The sequence below is a fragment of the Lissotriton vulgaris genome, chromosome 3_1, assembly GCF_964263255.1.
Source record: "Lissotriton vulgaris chromosome 3_1, aLisVul1.2, whole genome shotgun sequence".
Taxonomy (NCBI): Eukaryota; Metazoa; Chordata; class Amphibia; order Caudata; family Salamandridae; genus Lissotriton; species Lissotriton vulgaris.
This window is the reverse complement of record NC_141689.1, coordinates 422,977,478-423,001,712: the sequence shown is the minus strand read 5'-3', so window position 1 is coordinate 423,001,712 and position 24,235 is coordinate 422,977,478. Positions and strand designations below refer to the sequence as shown.

Sequence of the window (24,235 nt, the reverse complement as noted above, 5' to 3'; positions counted from 1 at the left end):
GATTACTTCAGACCTCAGTACGCGGAAGTTAACCATCCTGTGGCAGCTGATAGTATAACACCGGTTTATGCAACCGACGATTTGTTCTCCCTTAGAGAAGCGGAAATTGCCATTGGTTCCGCGAAATGTGGGAGGGCGCCAGGTCCAGATGGCATTCCACCTGATATTTTTAAACACGATATGACCAGATGGGCGAGATATACCCTCCTTGTAGCGAATGCCCTAGCCAAGGGGGAAGTGGTCCCAGACCTCTGGAAAGGTGTAACATTATCCCCATCCACAAGAAGGGAGATCGTTCACTGCCTGCAAACTATAGGCCCATAAGCTTAATAGCCACCATACAGAAAGTAGTTGGGAGAATGGTAACAAACCAGCTTATGGATTGGGTTGAAGACAACAACGCCCTTTCTCCATACCAAGCGGGATTCAGGCGAGCAACCAGTACCATCGACCAGGTCTTCCGCTTTACCATATTACGGTGGAAGACCGTTGTACTGGGAAGGGGCTGCCTGTACGTCGCGTTCGTCGACCTGCGGGCGGCGTTCGACCTAGTCCCCCGGTTTAAGTTATGGTTGGTTTTGCAAAAGTTGGGGATCCCTGCTGATCTGCTAACATTAATTATGCGACTGCACGAATCCAACTTCGCTAGGGTCCAGTGGGGTGGAAGTGGGGAGACAACAGAGGACTTCCCAGTGGAAAGGGGTGTTCGACAGGGCTGTTCCATGGCCCCTTTACTTTTCTCGTTATTTATTAACGGAATCGTCGAGAGGATGCAGAAGGCTAGTGTTGATGCCCCATCATTAGCGGACACCAGGGTTCCGATCCTGATGTTCGCTGACGACACTCTTATCTTGTCTAAGACCCCCATGGGGCTGCAACGTGCATTAAACATTTTTGATGCTTTTTGCACTGAGCATGGGCTAGAGGTAAATGTGGGAAAAACAAAACTAATGGCTTTTTCCCCCGGACGCAGGAATTACCCCAAGGTAACCTTAAACAGCAGTAGGTTAGACATTGTCAAAGAATTTACGTACCTGGGTGTACAGATCGCAGAGGGCATTGGCTGGACGCATCATGTAGATAAAGTGGTCTTAAAGCACCAGCAGCTTTCTGGTGCTTTAAGGGGGGGGAACACCGCAAATCCAAAACAAAACCCATAAAACCCGCATTAATAGTGTATGATGCGAAGGTTTTGGGTGCCACATTATATGGCGCGGAGCTATGGGCCTGGGATGGTTTAGCGGCTCTTCAGACTTCAGAGAACAAGTTTATGCGAGGGATTACAGGACTCCCACAGAGTACCCCCTTAACCCCACTGTTTTTGGAGTTAGGAAGACGCACCATTGTAGATAGAGCCCGATTGCGCCCAGTTCTTTACTGGAGACGTCTCTGGACGACTCCAGAAATAAGACAATATGCGGAGGGTTTTCAATGGATTATCAAGGAAGATACTTTCCATAAGATAAAATGGCTAAAACATCTGAAGTCCATGTTAGTAAACTTAGGGTTTTCAAATCTTTGGAATAACCCTGAGGGAGAGATCTTCCCTAGCAAAGAAGCCCTTAAAGAACAATACTGGGATTGGGTTGGCGGTAAGATGCTGAATGACACCAGGGCCGACTCTATGTCTGGTCGCTTCCTGGAGATAAAATTTCTTCCTGCCCTGGAAAATTACTGGGACAACATCACGGTACCAATGGACAGGAAACTTGTATTTCAGTTAAGATCAGGATCTATCCCCCTCAAGAAACTGACATCTGGCTGGCACAGACCCACCAATAACTTATGTCCAGCATGCGAAAATGCCGAGGAGAGCATAGGCCATTTTCTTTTCGTATGCCACGCTTATGTGAATCCGAGGAGAAAATGGCTCTCGCCGGTATGCAAAAACTTGGGGACACGAGACAGCGCAGTGGCTCTAAGAATCCTACGTACAACAACTCAGGATTCGATAGTCATAGGGGTAGCTAAATACCTGGGTTGGGCATGGGCAATTAGACGACGGTCCCTGGGGGGAAGCAGGTAACAAGGTATTCCTCTCAACAATGATTAATGTAATACTATTTGTAAATATGGTTTTTATATGCAAATGTTGTATGAGCTGTACTCCATGTTTAATGAATTTTTAATCTGTAATAATGTATTATTGTTTAACTGTTTGATTTTATGTGCTTTTATGAGAATTGTCTCGAATAAAGCTTATACAAACAAAAGCTATTAAAATAGTGCAGTCTCGGATCTAGGTTACAGGTAACAAGCGATTAGCTCGCAGCCCCAGTTGCAATCACCGGGGAGAGCTTCTAAGGCTCTCCTGCAGGTTTTCCTGCAGCCTTGTGACAATGTAGAATGGCATTTGTGATCCATCTCGAAACACCCTTTTTGGATAGCGGAAGGCCCTTACCAGGACCCCCGAAGGCTACAAATAGTTGTGAAGATTTTCGAAAACCTTTAGTACGTTCTAAATAGAATTTCAAGCATCGCTGCACATCCAACGAATGCAATGCTCTTTCTGCTGGCGTAGAAGGTTGAGGGAAGAACGCCTTCAGAATGACCGGTTCATTCAAGTGGAAATCCGAGGGAACCTTTGGCATGAACCTAGGATTAGTTCTCATGATCACAGTGTTTCTCTTGAATTGAAGGAAAGGCTCTTGGATGGTCAAAGCCTGTAATTCTCCAACACGCCTAGCCGACGTGAGAGCAAGGAGGAAAGCCAATTTCCACGAAAGATATTTCATGTCAGAACGATGGACTGGTTCAAATGGACCCTTCATGAGTTGAGAAAGGACCAGATTCAAATGCCATGTAGGAGGGGCCGGTCTCACCGGTGGATAGACCCTGAACAAGCCCTTAAGAAATTGCTTGATAATCCTGGAAGACCACAAGGAAGGACCGGATCCTGTCCTTCTGAACCTTGACAAAGCAGCCAAATGGACCTTAATTGATGAATGAGCTAGTCCCGACTTAGCCAAGGACAGCAGATAAGGTAGGATCTGATGAGGCTTGGAATTGAAAGGATCAATGCTTTCTTTCTTACACCAACAACAACATCTTTTCCACTGAAGGCGGTAAGTCCTGTTCGTTGAAGGAGCCCTTGCCTGGGATAGAACCTCCTTAATCTCGCTTGACAAGGGCAGGTTCATAAACTCTCGCTGCTCAGGAGCCATGCAGTCAGGTGTAATGACTGTGGATCTGGGTGCCAAATTTGTCAGTCGGACATCGTGAGAAGATGCGGCAGAATCCTCAAAGGAAAGGGAGGAGCTATCGACAACAGATGGAGCTCCGTGTACCAGAACTGCCTAGGCCAAGCCGGGGCTATCAGGATCATCCTGCACGGCTCCACCTTGATTTTCCTGATAAGTTGTGGTATCAGAGGAATGGGAGAAAAAGCGTAGACAAATGTCCTCGACCATGCTATCGAAAGCGCACTCCCCAGTGAACCTTGATGGTGAAGCCTGCTTGCGTAAGACCGGCATTTTTTGTTGGTCAGAGTGGCAAAGAGATCGATCTCCGGTCTGCCCCACTGGCTGAAGTTTTCTTCCAAAAGTGTCTGATTCAATTCCCACTCGTGGCTGACTGAGGATGACCTACTCAGCCTGTCGGCGTTTTCGTTGAGGATCCCTGGTAAGTGTTCTGCCTTCAGTGATATCCTCTGGAGGATCGCCCATTCCCAAATCTGTTGCGCTTCTTGGGACAAAGGACGAGATCTGGTTCCTCCTTCCTTGTTCACATAGTGCATGGCCGTGGTGTTGTCCGTCCTGATAAGCACTTGCGAACCTTCTAGGCGAGGAAGAAAAGCTTGCAGAGCCAGTCTTATCGCCCTTAGTTCTAAAAAGTTGATGTGGAGATTTTTCTCCTGGGGCGACCAATGCCCGCTGACACGCAAGTCTTGCATCACTGCTCCCCAACCCTCCAACGACGCGTCTGTTGTCACTACATGTGGGGACGGGTCGCTTACGAAGGATAGACCTTGGGACAAGTTGTTTTGATCTGTCCACCATAAGGTCGCGTCTTTCATCCTCTGAGTGACCGTCACTATGTCCTCGAATGAACCGTGGCCCTGTTGCCACTGGTTGTCCAGTTCTTCCTGCAGAGGACGCATTTTGAGTCTGCAATGGGGAATCAGAGGAATGCACGATGAAATCACCCCAGTAGGGATTTGTATCGGCGTACAGAAAGACACCTTCTTGCCCGTAAGTCCCGAGATAATGTCTGTAATTTTTTCCTCCTTTCCAGAGTAGGGTAGGCTCTTGAGAGGTTTGAATTCAAGAGGGCCCCTAGGAAGGGAGCCTTCTTTGACGGGACCAGAGAGGACTTCTCGTTGTTTAGAGTGAGGCCTAGATTCTGGAACAGATTCGTACAAGCGTGAACTGCCTCCAGCGCTGCCTCTCTGGACGGAGCTTTCAGCAACCAGTCGTCCAGGTAGGGGAAGACTTGGAAATGGTTCCTTCGCAGGAAAGCTGCTACTGGCGCCAGCACCTTTGTAAAAATTCTCGGGGCTGAGCGGAGTCCAAAGGGTAAAACCCTGAATTGAAAATGGCTCTTGGCTACTGTGAAACGCAGAAACCTTCTGTGTGCTGGGTGGATCGGAACATGGAAATACGCATCCTCGAGATCAAGCGTGGCCATGAAATCTCCCTGATTGATGAGCTTCAAGATGTCCTGGAGAGAGGCCATCCGGAAAGACAGGGAGATGAGATAGGTGTTTAGCTCCCTGAGGTCTAAAATGGGGCGCCATTTTTCTAGCGTTTTCCTCACCAGGAAGAACCTGGAATAAAATCCTTGTCCCCTTTAGTTTGAGGGAACCGGCTCTATCGCTCCCTTCCGGAGCATCTGTTAGACTTTGAGCCGCAGGAGACGCTGATGTTTTGACGGAATGGCTGCGGGGGCTTGGGTGGAGGGACTTGGCATATTTTGGAATTCACGCCTTTCCGAATGATGTTGAGCACCCAACGGTCTGAAGTTATTTTGAACCAGTTTCGAAGGTATTTGGTGACACTGCCTCCAACTGATGATTTCTTGAAGTAGGGTCCAGTAGGAAGAGCCAGGAGGCCGCTATTGGCGCTTGGACGAGTTCCGTCCTCGTCCAGCCTGTTTTCCCTTGTTGTAAGGCCTGGAGTAGTTTAGTCGACTGGCCCTGGCGCTGTTGATAGGGCTGCCGGTATTGCTGGGAACCTGAGCCCGTGGAGGAGTAGTGCTGTTGTGTGAAGGACCCTCTATAGGTACCACCTCTGCCTCTGGCTCCTTTAAAGGGAGACTTGCGGTATTGAAGGGTTTCTAAGGACCTGGAAGTCTCTGTATCCTTTATTTCTTGAAGGGTATCATCGATGAGTTTCCCAAACAATGCCTCACCATCAAAAGGAAGATCCAGGATCTTGTTCTGGATCTCAGGCCGGAACCAAGTCGCTTTGAGCCATCCTTGGCGGCGGAGGACTGCCGCCCCAGCCAGGGATCGTAACGCTGTGGTTGCAATATCCATTGCACAGTCAATGATTTCCATTGAAGTCGCTTCTCCCTCCTGCAGGATCTTCTTTGCTTCAGATGTAGACTCCGGAGGCAACTGGTCAATGTACGGGGCGATATCGCACCAAAGCTGGCGGTCATATCTCCCCAAGATTGCCAGGGCATTAGCGGCCCGTACTAGTAAACTCGCCATGGAAGAGAACCTCTTCCCCGCATTGTCCAATCTCCGCCCTTATTTTTCCGGTGGAGCTGTTAAGGGAGCAGAGGGGTTACGGGATTTTCTCTGCGCTGCCTGCGAGATAACGGAGTCTGGTCTTGGATGACCCGTCAAGGCTGCGGGACCCTCGTCGGGTGCCTTGTACTTCTTGTCCAGACGCAGTGGCACAGGGACCATCGTCGCCGGGTTCTTCATGGCCTTAAGGCCCTCCTTCCACAAATGATCCACAATAGGGATGGACCTTGTCGATTTCCTAAAAGGCTCCTTGAAATCGTATAGAAAACAATCAGTAGAAACCTTAGGCATGGCCAATTTGAATCTGGCCACCGCTCTCTCCATTAACTGATGAAAACCCCTGATGTCCACTGGCGGGGAATCCGCCGATGCTGGGACTGGTGAAGCAGGATCCGCAATGATATATTCGTCATATTCAGTATTCGGAATAGAGTCATGATCCGACTGCTGGTCCTCATCCGAGGAATCATCATGGACGTCTTGCAGTCCGGAGGAATCTTGTTGGAAGGATGTCTGAGGCGGAGGTGAAATTTGAGACTGTAAAGATGGCGTCACTGGTGCGGGCGAAAATACTGCCGTTGTAGCAGCTGCCGGGACATGAAGTGGCCTATTCGCCCTAGATTTACAGTCTTGCAGCATGCTATGCAATTCTTGGAGAAAAGAAGATGGCACTGTCACCATATCTTGGCCCGAATGATGTTGCGACTGGGCCGTTTGATGATGACCACTCTCCTCCTGGACGTATTCACCCTCAGAGTCCGTCTCCTGGCACTTGACCAGAAGTTGGGAGCGACTATTGGCATAACTGTAAGCGTCCTGGTCCTCATCCTCTGACTCCCCTTCTTGAAAATTACAAAAAACAATTTGATGGACAGAATGTAGATCAATGTCTTATATTCACCCCAGTACAAGGATCTGGGCCTAAATCCATCGTTTTTTGCACTCCACACCACCCTGGGTCAGACAATTGCTTTATGCAAATCAGCTCTGACCCTGTGCCCCATGGGAACAGTCCAGTCCGAACTACAACAGCCATATCTTTCCCAGACCGGAATCAAGCATCCGAGGACTGGTTTCGAGGTAACACCTCTCATCAGCCCGGCTAGCTTGACTCCAGTGGTGTGGAGGCTCTGGGACCCACGTCTGAGCTACCCCAGTACACTCAGGGAGAAAATTACAAAAAACAATTTGATGGACAGAATGTAGAAGTGTACTGGGGATGCCCAGACGTGGGTCCCAGGCACTCCACACCACTGGAGTCAAGCTAGCCGGGCTGATGAGAGGTGTTACCTCGAAACCGGTCCGGTCCTCGGATGCTTGATTCCGTTCTGGGAAGGACATGGCTTTTGTAGTTCGGACTGGACTGTTCCCATGGGGCACAGGGTCAGAGCTGATTTGCATATCGCCATTGTCTAACCCAGGGTGGTGTGGAGTGCAAAAAAACGATGGATTAGGACCCAGATCTTTTGACTGGGTTGAATGTGTGACATTGATCCACATTCCGTCCATCACCTGTTGTTTTTGCAAACTCCCCTTCTTGAAAAAGCATAGTTGGTGGAATTGGGATATACTCCTCGGAGAAGTCATCTCCGGCGTGATTCTCGTCACAGAAATGGTAATCCTTTTCTCAGAGGATAATATCGTCGACGGTTCCGTCGTCGACGGCTGTACATGCGTCGACGACATCGGGGTCGTCGAAGTCGTCGACGAGGAAACTGTGGGCACACCAGCCGTCGTCGTCATCAGAGTCGTCGTCGATGCCCTCGTCGACGAGACTGTCGTCGACGTCCTCGTCGACACCACCGTCGACGTCGTCACCATAGTCGTCGGTGACACTGTAACCTTAGTCGTCGACACATTAGTCGTCGACGCCTTCGTCGGCAGAGTCTTAGTCGTCGGCGAAATCTTAGTCGTCGTCATCTTCGTCGACGCCTTCTCCATCGACGCACCTGCCGTCGACGGTACCTTCGTCGACGAAACTCCCGTCGACGCCACAGTCGACGATATCAACTTTGAAGTCAATTTTTTCATGGACGGAACCTCCGCCGTCGACGTCTTCGAGGACTTAGAGCTCCTCTCAGAAGATTGAGAAGAAGGTTTTTTGAAGGCTGAGGCAGTCTTCTCACCTTTTGAAGGCGTAACAGGTCCTACTTTCTCCTTTTCACTGTGTGAGGAGATTTGCTGGGACCTAGGCTCTCAGACTGACTGGGGGTCTTTTTAGAGGCCTTAGAAGGTCTTTCCACAGAAGGGGAAGGAGAACCCCTACCCCTCTTCACTGACCTTCTTGATGAAGACATGGACGCTGCATCCTCACTGTCACTGGAGACAGTATCCCTTCTGGCCTTCAGCTTCTGGAGCCATGTCAAGAGTCTACCCTCACGGTCCCGGAGGGTCTTGGTTGAGAAGGTGCGACAGATCTTGCAGTCAGCAGCCTGGTGGTCAGGATAGAGGCAATAAATCAGTCTTTCTGCCTATCCTCCACAAAAAGCCTTTTCTTGCCGCAGGTGGAACAAGGCTTGAAAAGGGCCTTTTTCTTCTCCATTTCACTCATCCTGGAAGGTAGTAGTAATCCTGAAGAGAATCAAAAGATTCTGAAGAAAATATCCAAAGTAATTCCGAGAAAAGTAGAAGTTGAGCAGAGCTCACAGGAGACTCCCTAAGCACAACGTGCGATAGAAAATCTGAGGCTCTGAGGTTCCTTCAGGAAGGTTCTAAGGGGTGAGGCACTTCTGATTGGCTGATGGCCAAAGTTTGGTCTCTTTTACACAAATAGGGTGATATGCTACAAAAGGGAATGAGGCCTAGGCCTTTTTTTCCTTGTCTTTTGTACCTACAGCTATGGTATTTGTGTTACCGAGACTCCCATTCCGACGACGGGGAATGATACAAAGCACGGGAATCTATGAAAGTTCCAATACTGGGGTAAACATAAGACTAGCTGCCATAGATTGGTTGGCCTGTTTAACAATCCCAAACAGATAAGTTAAATGAAATAGGTCATCTGTAATAGGTCTGTACATCCTCAAAACCTTTCAAGAAATCGCCACAGGTGAGTTAGCTTTTCCCAGATATCAGTCTCCTATAGACACAACAGCTTCTTAGAGCAACATCTTTAACCTTCTCTGGATCACCTTACATATTCAAATGGACTGTCAAGCTGTGCACCTTCTACTGCCTTGTGCTAAACATTTCTGGTCGAAATGTTTATGCAGTGTGAATAAAGGCATAAGTAAGGTAACAGTAGGAAAGAGGAAGGTGAAAGCTTGCACATGACGGTAAGGGAATACCTATTTTCCTACTTGATTCACCCCTGGATCCTCAAGAAGTACCAAACTAATTTGAATATAGACAACTGTGCACCACTTAAACCCATTCAAACTCTGAGCCTCTGGACAAAGCAAACTAACCTGCAGAAAAAAGAACACTAACCTCCTTCTAGGAGAATTAAATGTCATCAGTTTGAATTTACCTAAAAATGTATGGTTCTGGTCTGACGAAAGAAGGGATCGTGAATGCCTATGAAAACAAACAGAAGAGCTGTGCAATCATTAAATTCACCCTGCATAGTCTTCCAAAATCTGTATCCTCTACACTACTTTCTGCTTCAATGCAAAATGCTCTCTAAGTACACCAATGGTTTGGACTCACAGCGTGACCAGTCAGATGTAGAATGCCCATATTGATCAGCAATACTGGGGACTGAAAGGGACAACTGTGATTTCAACTATGTCTGAAGAAATATTCTTACCTTTGAAAGATTAGAACTTTTTTTTACCACCTGAACCATCTCCAGCACATTAAGTAGCAACTCACTCTAGAATCAGCTCAGTCTAAAGAAGCCCTGGTTCTCTTTTGGAGGAAGGACAAGCCTATATTTAAACACCAGGTTTCATGTGGAGTCCTCAACTGTTAAATCAAGCTTTATTGCCTGTAAAATTACTAAACTCCCAAAATCATGAGAAAAACAACAGGAGTGATCGTTTTGGTCATAGGCCATAGGTCATAGGCACTGCAGAGTCCGAGTGGTTTCATAAGCTGAGGACATACAGTTGGTGTTCTCCTTCAAAGATCAAGCAGAGGTCGCTTTTGGCAGATTTAGGCAATGCCTGCTGGATATTTCTTCATGGATGACTGACAGTTGCCTGAAGTTGAACATCGATAAAACAGAGGTGATTTTTTAAAATCAACCATCCCCACCAGGGGCCGATCTATGGTGGCCGGTAGAGCTTAATCCCCCTCCGGTCCCAGTCACATCTGCCAGAAATTTAGGCTTCAAATTTGACTCTTCACTTTCATTCATGGTCCAGATGGGCATGTCTCCGCTTCCTATTTCTGGAAGCTAAAAGCCCATTGGAGATTCCTGCATCTTCTGCCGATGGACTGCAGAGAAACGATGGTCCGCACTTTGGCTACATCCCAGCTGGATTATGCCAATAGCTTGTATCTGTGCCTTCCAGCCTATCTGATGAGAAAATGGCAAACCATCCAGAATGCAGCTGCTAGGCTTATTAGAAACGTGCTGCAATGTCACCATATCTCCCCTCATCTGCGCAGCCTACATTGGCTCCCAGTTAGGAAAAGAATAGCGTTTAAGGCTCTGTCTCTGGCCTTCATAGCCTCTAGAGACAGAGGCCCAGGATACCTGAAGGTGAGACTCCAGAAGTGCAGCCAGACTAGGACCCTGTGATCCAGTTCTCAGGAATTGTTTCGGATTCCTCGCTTTTCCAAAAGTAGGATTGGTGGTTGAGCCTTCACGATGAGAACTGCTACCCTTTGGAATTTCATGCCTGACCATCTTCGTAAAGCAGAGTCAGAGATTGCGTTTAGGAAGGCCTTGAAAACTTGGCTATTTGATCTGCCTTAGCCCGTCTTGTTCTCTCTGCTCTCCGCTGAGGTTTTGTTCCACTGCTTCGCGCCGGAACACCAACATTGGTGGTAGCCATGCGCTCTACAAATGGAATGGAATAGGCCCATAGATATTAGCTATTTAAATACATTGATGCACATTTATGTTTTAACTAATATTTTTAGTAATATTTTCTGAATTTATTTATGATTGCATTATACTTTTAAGGTTGTCCAAGGCCGAAATAAGCTAACTTGATGACTGGGGCAGAAGGGAGCTGGGGTAGTTGTTACTGGCATGTCTGAAGATAAAACCCATAGGGATGCCTCAAAAAGGCCGAAATTGATGCAGGTATTGCCTGGCATGTGTGAGGAGCGCACAGTTGCTCTGCTCCCTTTAAAGCACTCAAGGCCACAGTCAGATTTCTTGTCAAAAAGGCGAGCCCGCCCTGTTGAAGGGTATGTCCATAAAGGATGCCTGATCATCACCGGAAACCCTGAGCATCTCTTTCACGCATGACGCCAGAACAACACTTTAGTACCGACTACTCTGCCCAAGCAGTCTATTTCATCTAGTCATGAGCAGACTATTTACTTGGCCACACCCTGTCCATCCTGAATGGTTTGTGCCAAATAGGCCCTGAACTCTTCAGGGACAGCTGGCAAAATTTTCACTACAGAATCCCATAAGGCAACCTCTTAGAATCCCTGACTGGCCCCCGGGATAGGTAAGAAATTGTTATGTTATGTTAATATTTTTTTGTAGAGCGCACGTTCACCGGGACGTTTCTTGGCGCTAGCTTAAGCGTGTACCGGGACCTAGGAAGGCTTACACATGGGCCTGCGCAAACAGCCATTTTTTGAGCATTTTCCTAAAGCTCAGGAGGTTGTTGCAGGATCGGATTTCTAATGGAAGGGAGTTTCAAAGCTTGGGGGCCAGAGTTGCAAACCTGCAACCGCCCTGTTGTTGTAGCTTGAAAGACGGAGTGACCAAGAGTTGGAGACTGGTGGAAGGAAGAGTGCGGGAGGGGGTGTACCTAGATAAAAGGCGTTCAATGAATTTGGGGTTGCGATCGGGAAGAGACCTAAAGATGATGCAGGCAGTCTTGAATGCTGTGCGTTGGGGGATGGGGAGCCAGTGAAGTTTTTTCAGCAGGGGTCTGGCGGATTGCCATCTTGGTTGCTGATGGATTAATCTAGCCGCCTGGTTCTGGACTAGCTGAAGGCGTTTGCTGAGGAAGAGTGGTAGGCCCAGGTAGATAGAGTTGGCGTAATCCAGATAAGATAGTACTAAGGCTATCACAACCTGAATCAGGGGCGAGTGGGTGAGCATGCGACTGATCTTCCTAATCCTGCGCAGCTGGAAGAAGCAGGTGGATAATATTGTGCCTACTTGGGTTTTCAGGGATAGATCATCGTGGATGGTCACCCCTAGGATTTTTACCGAGGAAATTGGGTTGGGGGGTGGGCAAGTTCTGTGGGCCAGTAGTGTGGGCCCCAGAGGGTTTGGCTGTTCCCATTCAGAATTTTCTGTCTTACCGGGGTTCAGCTTCAGATGGTTTTGGTCAATCCACTGACTGATAGGAAGCATGGTGCCCTGGAGTGCTGGATAGACTCAGGGGAGTTGTCTACCGTGAAGATCAGTTGGAGATCATCAGCATAATTGAACGTGGTAGTTTTATGTGCCTTTAGGGACTGAATCAGGGGTAGCAGATACAGATTGAACAACAAGGGGGAGAGTGAGGATCCCTGAGGGACCCCACAAGTCGTGTATAGTTTAGAGGCAGTAAAGGGGGCTAGGCGTACCGCTTGGGTGCGGCCGCTAAGAAAGGACTCAATCCAACTACAGGCTGAGCCACAGATGCCAGCCTGTTCGACACGGTCCATTAAGATGGAATGATCGACCGTGTCGAACACGGCAGAGAGATCCAGAAGGACCAGAGCCTGAGGAATTCCTTTCTCAGCATTTCCTCGCATGGTGTCCCGTACTGCTAAGATTACAGTCTCAGTGGAGTGGGCAGGGCGGAACCCTGCTTGATGAGGGACCAAGTAATCAGATTGCTCAATAAAGTGAGACAGACAAGTAGTTACATGAGCTTAGAGGACCATGGTCAGATACAGGAGCAGGGAGATGGGCCTGTAGTTGGAGAGATTCTGGGGTCCGCTCCAGGTTTTTTTAAAAAGGGGGACCACAACTGCATCCTTGAAATCCTTGCATTGGGCTTGACTCTTCTGGTAGAGGCCCGTGCCACCAGACTCTCCAGAGTAGGATGCCGTATAAGGAAGCAGTCTCACCAGGAGCTGACTTGCACTTGGATGCCACCTATTTATGGCTCCAGTCCTTCCTACTGGGAGCGGAGTCGACACTAAGCTACACGACGCCACCTATCGGTGTGAAGAGGCTATGCCCAAAAATATTCGGAATCCAGCCTAGCGCCTGGGGTCCAAAGGTGTGGAATCTGTGGTTAGAAAAATCTCTCAGAGGGGCGTGGCCTAGGAGTGAGCAGCACAGCTCCGAAACAGCCGGCCGCCATCCAGCACACATTCTGAGCCTAAACGAAAAAACGTTGTTGGGAGCAACGAAACGCCAGGGCAAGCGACAGTGGAAAGCCGAACAGAAGAGAGGCGGAAACACTTGAGCCTTCCAAAATGGCAGCGCCCTTTAGAAGAACCTGAGAGCTACGCTGCTGAGCCTCACGGACAGCAGAGCGGGACTCCTGTGCGCTCTGCAGAAGAGAGGTGCAGTCACTGACGACTGATTGTGTGCACGCCCCCTTAGGCAGAATAGGACCCCAGGGTGGTGCCAAGTCGAGGCCTGACCCGAGAGTTGGAGCGCGGAGTTCTGCAGCAAAATCTCTCTGCCCCCGCAATAATTGAAGGACCGGGCGAGAGAAGAGGTGAACGGCAGCTGCTGGAGCAGCATAATGAAGCGCGACTAGTGCAAGAGAAGGCGGGACGCTGAGACACCGTGACCCCATGAGGTGAGACCACCTAGCCGAGAAGGGGCAAGAGGAAGTATTAGTGGATGGGCCCTGAGACAGTGATGCTGCACATGGAAATGCCGTTGCACAGAGAAATGCTGGTACTGCTGCGCCCAGGCGGGCCTCTAACTGTAGAGTGGACGGGAGAGCGTTGGGGGCTCTCCTTGATATAGAGGACATTGCCAGGTCATTGCCCGGAGGAAGGACGATGGGCTGGGCCACTCAAGGATTGTGTCTGGGGGCACAGCAGTGCACACGAGCAAGCACAGGAGCTGCGACCACTAGGTTTGCACAATAATAAGAATAATAAGGTAGACTGGTCCTCAATAGTGCACGAGTACTGGCAGCAGAGGCCTTGGCCGGCCACGGCAGAGTGCCCAAGTGGGGGACAGCTGCTGAGGCAAAACCCAGCCCAAACATTGCAAAGCCCGAATGTAGCTTAGGAGAGGGCTGAGAGCACAGCTAATGGGGAAAGTGCTAAAGAAGCGGGACAAAGATGGAGCCTCTGCCAAAAAACCAACGGAGAATGAGAATCCTCAATCCCAAGCAGAGTGCCACAAGACCAGATATTGCAAGACATCCAGCATGCCATAACCACGTCCAGTGAGAGACGGAAGGCCAAGATAGACTCCATAGGTACAGACATGGGTATCCTTAGAGAGGATCACAGGCGACTGATGGAGTGTGTCGACAAATGAGCGTCAGCTGGCAGAAACTGCTCCAGACACAGCAGCAATAAAAAGAAGTTGGCTGCCCTTGAGACAAAAGTTCACACACTTGAACTGTGAGCAGAAGACACTGAAAACAGGTCCTGCAAAAATAATATTCACGTAGTAGGACTGCACGAGAAAGCGGAAGGCACCAACATGGTGGACTACCTTACCAGGATACGTACAGAAATAGCTCTGGAAGGACTGTTGGAGTTCTATGCATTAGAGAGCCCACCTAGTACCGGCGAGTCCACCTGTGCCTGGAGCCCCGCTGCGCCTGGAGCTCCCCCAAGAGAAGTGGTAAAGAAGCTGCTCCAGTAAAGGGACAGGGATCACATATTAGCTCAAGCACGACAAAAGGGAGATATCAAGGTAAATAACGCAACAGTATGAGACTTTCCAGATTTTTCTAAAAGTGCAGAGACAACAATGCTCCTTCCAGAGAGTGAAGCAAAAACTCTGCCAACTGAACTATAAATGCATATTGTTCTATCCAGCCCGGCTTCAAGTGTCCACGCCAGACAGAATGGAGTTCTTCCGAACTCCACAAGAGGCTTGGGAGTGGCTGGAGACGCACAATGGAACATGGACCACCCCAGGAACTTGACCAGCTAAGAATGAGTAGACAGGCCTCGCAAAAAAAGGACCAAGACAGACGCGCTGGCCCCAACGCAGGAGGAGGCCTGAATGGAAAGGCAAAAGGCGATGAAGGTGGTGGCACTGATAAGCGGAAAGGAGAAGGAGCACGCGTCATCTGAAGAAAATGATACAGGGATAGAGACTGACTCCCAACAGGGCTCATGTGAGTCTGAGAACCCGAGCACAGTGCTTCCAGAGGTGACGCCGCAGACAGCTGTTGGTATAATCTGAGACACATGTGGATGCGGTAACCAAGAAGGGAATCTGGCAGGCTCTGCTAGCCGTGGTCGAAGAGGCAAGAACCATCATAGACGCAGGAGGATCAGTGGCAGTGATCCTCCTCGACCTGAGTGCCGCCTTCGACACGGTGGATCATGCCATCCTCATCCACCGGCTAAGTTTGATAGGAGTCGCTGGCTCCGCCCTGTCCTGGATCAAATCCTTTCTGGAAGGAAGAACCTTCCAAGTGTCGGATGGCACAGCCGTGTCCAAAGCCCTGCCACTACAGTGTGGGGTCCCCCAGGGCTCCTCCCTGAGCCCCACACTTTTTAACGTCTACATGTCCCCTTTAGAGGACATTATTTCTCCATTCGGCATAAAAACAGTCATGTATGCCGATGACACATAGCTGGTGGTCTCCATAAACCAGCTGAGCAAAAGCCTAGACAATCTGGCAAGGTGTCTCGAAAGAGTCTTCCACTGGATGTGCGAATCTCGATTAAAACTAAACGGGAAAAATCCGAGATACTTCTCCTGGGAAATCCTCGCAAACTCCCTCCATCCCTTTCTTGGCCGCCATGCATGGGAACACCTCCTACCCCCAAACCCGAAGTCAAAAGTCTTGGCATCTGGTTGGATCAAGACCTCAATTTCAAAACTCAGGCAAGAAAAACCACGGGCACTTGCTTTGGCCTCATTCGAATGGCGCGAAAAATCCTCCATCTGATCCCCTTCCAATCAAGGAAATTGCTGTTGCAGGGGTTGGTGAACTCCAGACTGGACTATGGCAACGTCCTGTACCTGGGGGCACCGGCATCAGTTATTTACAGACTGCAATGCGCTCAGAACGCTGCTGCCAGACTCTTAACCGGAACCAAATCGAGATGCTCTGCTAAACCAGCACTCAAAAGCCTGCACTGGCTTCCAGTTAAAGAAAGGATCACCTTTAAGACCTTATGCATTTCACACAAAATAATGCAAGGCAGAGGCCCTCCGATTCTGAGATCCTTCGTCAAACCCCATCACTCTAACAAACAACTTGGATCAGATTCCCTCTCCCTGGCCAGCGTTCCCAGAATAAAAAAGTCCCGATCCGGGGGGCGCTTGTTCTCCTAGAACGCCCCAAAACTGTGGAACGCTCTCCCACTTGCATGTGGAGAGAACACAATCTTTTGGCCTTTCGTAGGCAACTAAAAACTTGGCTCTTCCCATAATCTTTCACTTCTTCTACTCCCCCTCTGGAACTACAGGTCAATCAGGGCTGGGACGCCCTAGGGTAGCTTACAAATCCCCATTCAAATTCAAATTCAAACTCAATACAATTGGCCCAGAGATAAGGTACTGGGGTTGCGTTGGGGTTGGGCTTACAGGGATTTCCTGATGCCTATGAGCTGGGTGGCGGCCATGAGGGCTGGAGGAGCAATGGACCACCCCCTCTGACCTAACAATCTGCAAGCAGCCACATGCAGAACTAACTTACTAGTTTTGATGGGAGGCGTTCTTCTACTTGTCCTGGGGAGAGGGAGTTGGGGGAATGGTTTACAGTTTCCACAGAGGGAGGGTCTTGAGTTGCCCCGCCTACAGATTATGTCACAGATCAAAGGGAGTTTGTCCCAGTTGAAGAAACGGGGATAAGGGGGGACGTGGATGCGTATTTTTTTAATGTAACACTAGATGGCAGGCACGCACCTGTATAAATGCATGACTTGGATTATTAGAGGAATGCACACAATGGCAAAGAGATATAAAGTATTTTCCTACCTCCGAAGGGGGGGCGTTCAAATAGATGTTGCAAGAAATGCACCTCACGCAGAAAGAGGAGATCGCGTTACAGAGGCGCTGGAGAGGGCAAGCTTATTATACCAAGTATTTGGCTTATGCATGAGGGACAATGATCTGGATCCAGGCAGGGGTCCCATTCCAGCTCGTAGACTCCCTAGAGGACCCGGAGGGCAGCTATGTGGACATTTGAGGACGATGGGAAGGACATGAACTGAGCATAGTGAGTATATGCCCCAAACACTGAGCAATCTGCTTTCTTTACCCCAATGAACCACTGCCTTGCTCCATACCGGACCGGCGCTATGATAATGGGGGGAGACTTTAACATAGATTATGTGCATCTAGACATGTCTCACCCCCCCACTGCAAGATTTCCTGACCGCGTGCGCATCACAAGCATTCAGCAACTCGTGACACTTATGGGGACTGTTGGACTCCTGGAGAATCGTTCAGCCTAGGGACAGGGATTATGCATACTTTTCAGCGGTACACGAGCTCCACATGAGATTAGATGCCTTCCTGTGCACTGCAGACATACAGAACCTAGTACACACCGCCGAATATTTATCTCACACAATTTCAGACCATAACCCAATGCTATTAAGTCTTAAGTGGGCTCGCTCTAGACCCGCGATACTTACCAGGAGACTCCGCCCAGAAGTCCTAGAAGATCAGGAGTTTTGGGAGGGGATATGGGGCAAAAATCACACAATACTGATCGTGAACAGACTGACGGCTTCTTCTCCACAGACAGAGTGGGACACCTTTATGGTGATACTGCGTGGCCAATGAATAGCAGAAATCAGAGGGGTCAGGCGTACACTCAAGGAGGTCAAAGAGGCAGCTGAGACTCTCAGAGTTAGAGTGCAGACTCCCAGGACACCCAGAGCTCCAGCAGACAGTCCAAGAGGCTAAAGAGGAGGTAGCGAAACAAACCAAGAGGCTCAGGTGGTTTGATTATAAACACTTTCTAGAGCGAACACATGCAGAGAGGGACAAATAGTGGTCCCCTCTAGCATGGTTGGCAAACCCCAAAGACATGGGTTCTCCAATAGTGGAGTTGGATGCTGAGGAGGGCATGAGGCAATATACACAGGAGAAGATTAATGATATCTTTGCTAAGTACTATGCTGGCCTTTATAAGAGCTTGGCGCAGTGCGATAGAATGACGGCGCAAGAATATTTGGAGAGGCTAAGGTTATGGCACCTAGATCCAGAAGAGACTGAAGAGCTAGGGTGGAAGGTTACACTGCAGGAGGTGTGGGCAGCCATCAAACATACAGCACATAATAAGACGCCAGGCTTCCATCCTCTCCCGGGCAGTAAAATGGGAATTATTCAGTTTCCGACGCTGCTGCAAGACTTTAAGCCGCAATCACTTTATAAAACACACATTGTATTTGTAATTATAAATATGCCCATGTTTTGCCGAATCGAACTCTGCGTACCTTTTCCACAAATGTGCGTAAAGAATAAATGTTGTACCCAAATTTCTCACCCTCCTGCTTTATGGCCCAACACCTGCTTGAGACTGAGAAGCAGTGCAGCCCCTGCGGGCGCCCTCACCCAAGCAGCTGTTGTGACAGTACGGGCTGAGAGAGAGTTGACATTAGATGAAATTTGTGCCTGTAACCCTCCCCAGTGGACGTGTTTGTGCACGGAGAGGCCTTCACACTGTCTGATGCTGCTGCCCGGCAGCTGGTGTACCGGAGGAGGCGAGCATGGCCCTCAGCCAGGCCGCCCTGTACGCGGAGCCACCACAACATCACTATGCGCTACCAAAATGCTTATAAGTACAACAGTAACTTACAATATTATTATAATATAATATTATTGCCAACATTGCTTAATATTTTGCAACAGCTATCATCTTGCAAATCATCTTTATACACCAATACAGACATTGCTAAAAAAGTAATGCAACGCATTGTCATATACAATGCGAATAACTCAAACTTTAATGCTGCGAGACCTATTGCATTGCAAATGCTTGTTTTATATCTGATTGAGAGTGGTTATATAGCCTGTGCACCGCCTGCAAGCTCACATCGCTATACAAATACGGCACAGCATAGCATGGGAATTAAACAATTCTAGGTAATAATACAGGTGAGCAGCGATAACAAGCACGGCACCTCCGCGACCTCCCCCACCCCAACAAACACACTCCCCTCGCACATTATTAGACAATGCAGTTCGCGCGAGGGCAAGTCCAGTTGTTTTTATTGGGGGGGGGGGGGAAATCCTCTAGCACTGGTTGTTTTGGGGGCTAGGGAGACGGTCCGTTTATGCTCCAAGCCCCATGTCACAGCGTGCCTCTATTCCTACCTCTAAATTAGGAAGGACAGAACACATCTGCGCAGTCCACTGAATAAACCGTACAGCGAAACAAGCACAGAATGCAAGCTCCGCTTTACTGTCCATCCCCCGTTCCTGGCGGGACAGGCATGGGTAACTACCAGGAAAGAATTACACGGATATCAGCAACGTTATATGTGAACCGCTGCTTCAGCTGTTGAACCCCATATCACTTCTTTCAAAAGCGGCTAAGTTTCGGGCTGCAGCGGGCTTGCCTCTCGTCGCTCCTATGCATTTCCCGGTACTGTATAGGAGAAGGGGCGGAGGGGGGAGCAGCGATTCAATTGGTCATCGCTGCGTCACTAAGGAAACCACAGCAGGGGGAACAACCATCGTGGCACCAACGCTTTACTTTTAATGTTAAAAGTAAAGTGCGGGTGCCGCGATACCAAAAGTATAGAAATAGATGTTTTTTTCTATTTCTTTACTTTTGGTATAATCTCGGCACGCACGCTTTATTTATAACATTAAAAGTATAGCGCGGGTGCCGTGATTATACCAAAAGTAAAGAAATAGAAAAAAAATCTATTTCTTTACTTTTGGCATCATCGCGGCACCCGCGCTTTACTTTTAATGTTAAAAGTAAAGCACGGGTGCCGCGATTCAACAACTAGTAGTGCACGCGCACCACAGAGGAGCGGGGGGGAGGGAGCGCGGCAAGCGCACCACAGAGGAGCGGGGGCAAAGGAATACCCATTCCCACCGGTGGCCAGCACACGCACTGCTGCGCGTGTTGGCCACCGGTGGGAATGGGCAGATCAAAGGCGGGACATGCGCCTGCCTTTGCCCAATCGCGTGCCGTTTAAAAAAAATTAAATAAAAAACAATGCAAAAGGCAATTACACATGGGGAAAGTAAACCCACACACACAAGCGTGTGTTTAGCTTTCTGAAGCCCTTTCAAGAGGTCTCGCGCTGCACACTGCAATGCTAGGCGTGAGATTCAAGAAAACAGACATTCCAGGACCTAGCCTATGTCCTGGCTAAATGGGAGATAACTCGGAATTGCACCAGGGGGACAGAGTAGGAGAATGGGAAAAGGAAGTGGAAATATGAGCAAGGGTCGAAGGGAGATTACTGCTTAGAGAAGCGAGACAGGCCATCGGCAAAATAGACGGGGCAAGAGCATAGTAACAACTAGTAGGAGAACTGGCAGCCAATGGGCATGAGGAGGAGAGGGCAGAACCATCGTAGCCCATAACACCTAACTGGGTAGGGGAGGAACAAGGCCAGACACAATAGAGGACAGCCTGCCAGAGGCATTAACTCTGCTATATGAGAAACCACAGTGACAGGGGACACGAAGAGGCCGATGCTACACGATCACTGCCTGGCTAGACACTTATACAGAAGTGAGTGCAACTCAAAGCAGGGTGGGGAGGGGAGTGAAGGGAATAGTTTGTATTACTGCTGAGACAAACCAGCTTATATAAAGGCAGGACTACATGTACAATACTGAATATGTAAAATATGAAATATGAAAAATCGAAAAATCAATAAAATCTAGTTTAAAAGCATCTGACAGAAAGGTATATTAAACTGCACCAAGATGCGGTTTGAGAATAACTCTTATGAAACTCTACATTTTTTCAATATGAATGTTTTCTACAATTATAAAGAGAAGGGCAAGCAACATTTAATTGCAAACAGGTAAGCCAAATTCATAAATTTGAAGCACAAGTTTGGAAAGCATCTTAAATCAGAAAAGAATGGAAAACAGAAGAAAGGCGATATACTCAGTGTTTGCAATACGAAGCAGAGTGTACAGATGAATAGCATTGGGAAAAGATAATGCTACCCAATGGGTAAAGTCAGTGGCCGTAATAAATATGAAAGACAGACAATGGTACTAATTCGTTCATCAGATAACGAGGGTGGCAAATGGTGTGACAGCCAGGAGATAGTGCTCATTAGCCAGCTGGGCAAGTAATGATGCAATTTAGTGCATCTTCCAAGTGAAAATGTCTAGGGGCAGCCAGGCACAGCAGTGTGCCCCTTGGTAGGCCGGTAAAGGAAAATGCTTTCAAGCAGGCGTATTAACATTATGTACAAAGAACTTGAGTAAACTAAAGTTAGACATTTACCAAAGTGCTCTAGAACATAAACAAGTAACCAACATTTAAAAAAATACAGGAGATAGCAGTGAAGAAAAAGCGAATAGGTATCCACAAACATTTTACCAGACTGTACATGAAAAACAATGCTAAGGAGCATCCATACATACCATTGTTGAAGTCAAGTTTTGAAACCTGTAGTGCATAGGCCTCGCAGTCCTTCTTACTGAAGCTGAAGATAATTACAGGCTGAAAGTTTCTTTCCATGATCATCTTCACAATTTTAAATACATTAGATGGACCTGAAGCAAATGATGAGTAATGATTTAGAGATTTAGCAAGAGGACAATAGATTGCTGAGTTGCATAAACTGACACATGCAGCACTTATTTCGGGGCAAATCAAAGTTGGCAAATATTCAGAGACATTTACTTAAATGCGTTCCAGATCAATTTAATGCTCCTAACATATGGCATTTGAACACTGGAGCACATGGGACTGATCAGACTACATAAAGGCGCTCTGCCCTTAAAATCGAAAAAATATTTGCTTCAAACTCTTTCGTCCATCATTTGTAATTGTAAGTAAAAAGTTGTCACAGCTACACAAATTTAAATATGGAATGTAAGACTGAAGAAAAAGAAAAACATCACTTCGACATATAAGAAAAAGGTAATACGTTTCTAAATTTTGCTTTTCTGCAGCAGGTGTGTGCTTTTAAAAATTTAACTGCTTGGGTCCAAAAACCTCACACTAATAAGTTCTCTTCAGGATTACTGAAAACTTTACATTTGCAGTGTGTAGGTAAACAAAGAGGGCACTTATCAATGGTAATAAACCATTTTACTGTCCCAGACTCCCCATGGGGTGTTGAGTTCTCCGATGGCAACAATGAATGAATAGCTGCTCCCACAACACATTTTAGGGCTCGCCCCCTGCATTGCACTGCGAAGCAGTGCTAACGCAGGGCAAGAGCCCTTTTGTGGAGGGTTCCAAAATGTCCCCCGGAATCGCACATGCACGAGCCACGGTATTGGCGTTTGCGGGCGTATTTTTTATAAAGACAGCACGAATAGGCCAAAGGCGGTCGTGTTGCTCTGCCCATGACCTATTGGTGTCAGTTACCCGCACAAAGACATCTGTTTTCAATTTTCGTGCCCAGACACAGGCGCAATAATTGAAACCAGATCGCTCGCAGTGGCGCTTCACGTGCACCACTCGTTCAAGGCTGCTGCGGTCCATCCCGCCTGCTACGAAGACATTGGTAGTCAAATTAGTGGATTTTATTTCCAATAATATTGGAAGTTATGGCATAACTGTCAGATGTGAATGCGAAGTCTAAGCATAATAATTTCAATTTTCATGATACCATACTTAAATGATTTTCACAAGGACCTAAAGCTGCAGTGCAGGTGACTTACAGGTAGCTATGTGTTTGGTCCAGTTTCTGCCACTTCACTTAACATTTTCGGAATAAGTAATAGTAATTTCCTTGCAACATGTTTACATATCAGATTATATTGTATCACATTATTTTACACATCTGAAAACATAACTCTTAATTTTGGCAGTCGGTATAGTATTGGGTATTGTGCAAATGGCTGTTTTCGGACTCTTTTCATTTTCTGAAACCATTCCTGTGCCGAGGGGCTCTGCTCTGAACGCCAGTTCTGTAATAGCAGCGACCTAGCCACCGCCATTGCGATGTAAACAAGTCTTACCAACTGTTTTGAAAGCTTAAGATCTGGATCGAATCCATACAACATTAACTTGACCTTCGAAAGGATCATAACATTATAATAATTTTAAAGAAAAAGAAAAATTCCATCCCAAAAAACCTTGATCTTAGAACAATGAACTATTGTATGGGACCAATTAGCTGGAGCGTAATGTAAACACCTAAAACAGTTGGGTGATTTAATAATGTACATTTTAGCGATAACCGCTGGTGTACGATACAGAAGCAATTCACTAAAAAATAGCATTCTGCGCCAGTTAGCTCCCCTTAATACAGTAAAATTGAATTTATTAATGATCTTCCAAGTATTCAGAAATAACACATGATTTTCTTGTCCCTTCCATTTATTGATTGATTTTATGTTTAAATCCTCCTCCCTACTCAAAATTAAGCACCGTTTCCACTCGCCCGGTTTCCTTACCCAGGAATCCATAAAAAGATCATTAGTCAACTGGGTAGATTGGCGAATCTGTGTAGGGTCCATTTGCCCCAACGTTCTATAAATCAAATTATATGAACCTATCAGTAAAAAGTTACCATGAATTAAACATGCCATCTCTGGCAGGGTTATCCATGATTCATTCCTTACAAAATCCTTTAAGATATTAAACCCTGCCCGCCGCCAGTTGGCAACTATCTCGGGACTTATTTCAATGCCTATGAGTGAAAATACACTCTTCAAGGGGGTTGTTAAATATAAACAGGGAAGGGAATATCTTTTAAGCATCGCAGAACGTCTCTTAAAAAACCAATTCATTGTCTTATAACTGACAAATTTGGGTGATTTAAGTACTTGAAGCGGGGAGGGTATCTGAATCTCAAGACACATTAAATCAAAAAAAAATAATTATAAATAGCTTCTGACCTTGAGTTTGGTTTTCAAATCTAGCTAAATACTGTGCAAAATATGCATTATAATAATCCTTAAGATTTAGTAGGGCAAGACCGCCTTGGTCCGTATCCTCATATAGAGTTCCTTTTGCGATTCGAGGTGTCTTTTTAGCCCAAACAAAGGCTGAGAACAAAGATTCTGCTTTAGAAAAAAGGATCCGGGCAAAAAAACAGGAAATCGTAGAAAACAAAAAATTAAATAAGGGAAGGACAGATATTTTAATTAACGCAACTTGGCCAAGAATAGATAATGGCAATGAATTCCAGCGTGCTAACATTGCGCAAACTTTTTGAAAAAGGGGATCAAAATTAAGTATATACAGATCT

The 24,235-nt window shown here is 47.4% G+C and overlaps 1 protein-coding gene across 1 annotated transcript in view; it reads right to left on the bottom strand.

Annotated features, from left to right (window-relative positions):
* Positions 1–24,235, bottom strand: part of MTREX (Mtr4 exosome RNA helicase) — a 751,215-nt gene that overhangs the window by 408,747 nt on the left and 318,233 nt on the right. The window contains exon 11 of the mRNA XM_086960637.1: positions 21,450–21,581. Within this exon, the coding sequence (XP_086816763.1) occupies positions 21,450–21,581 (132 nt within the window). The remainder of the gene's footprint in view (positions 1–21,449; positions 21,582–24,235) is intronic.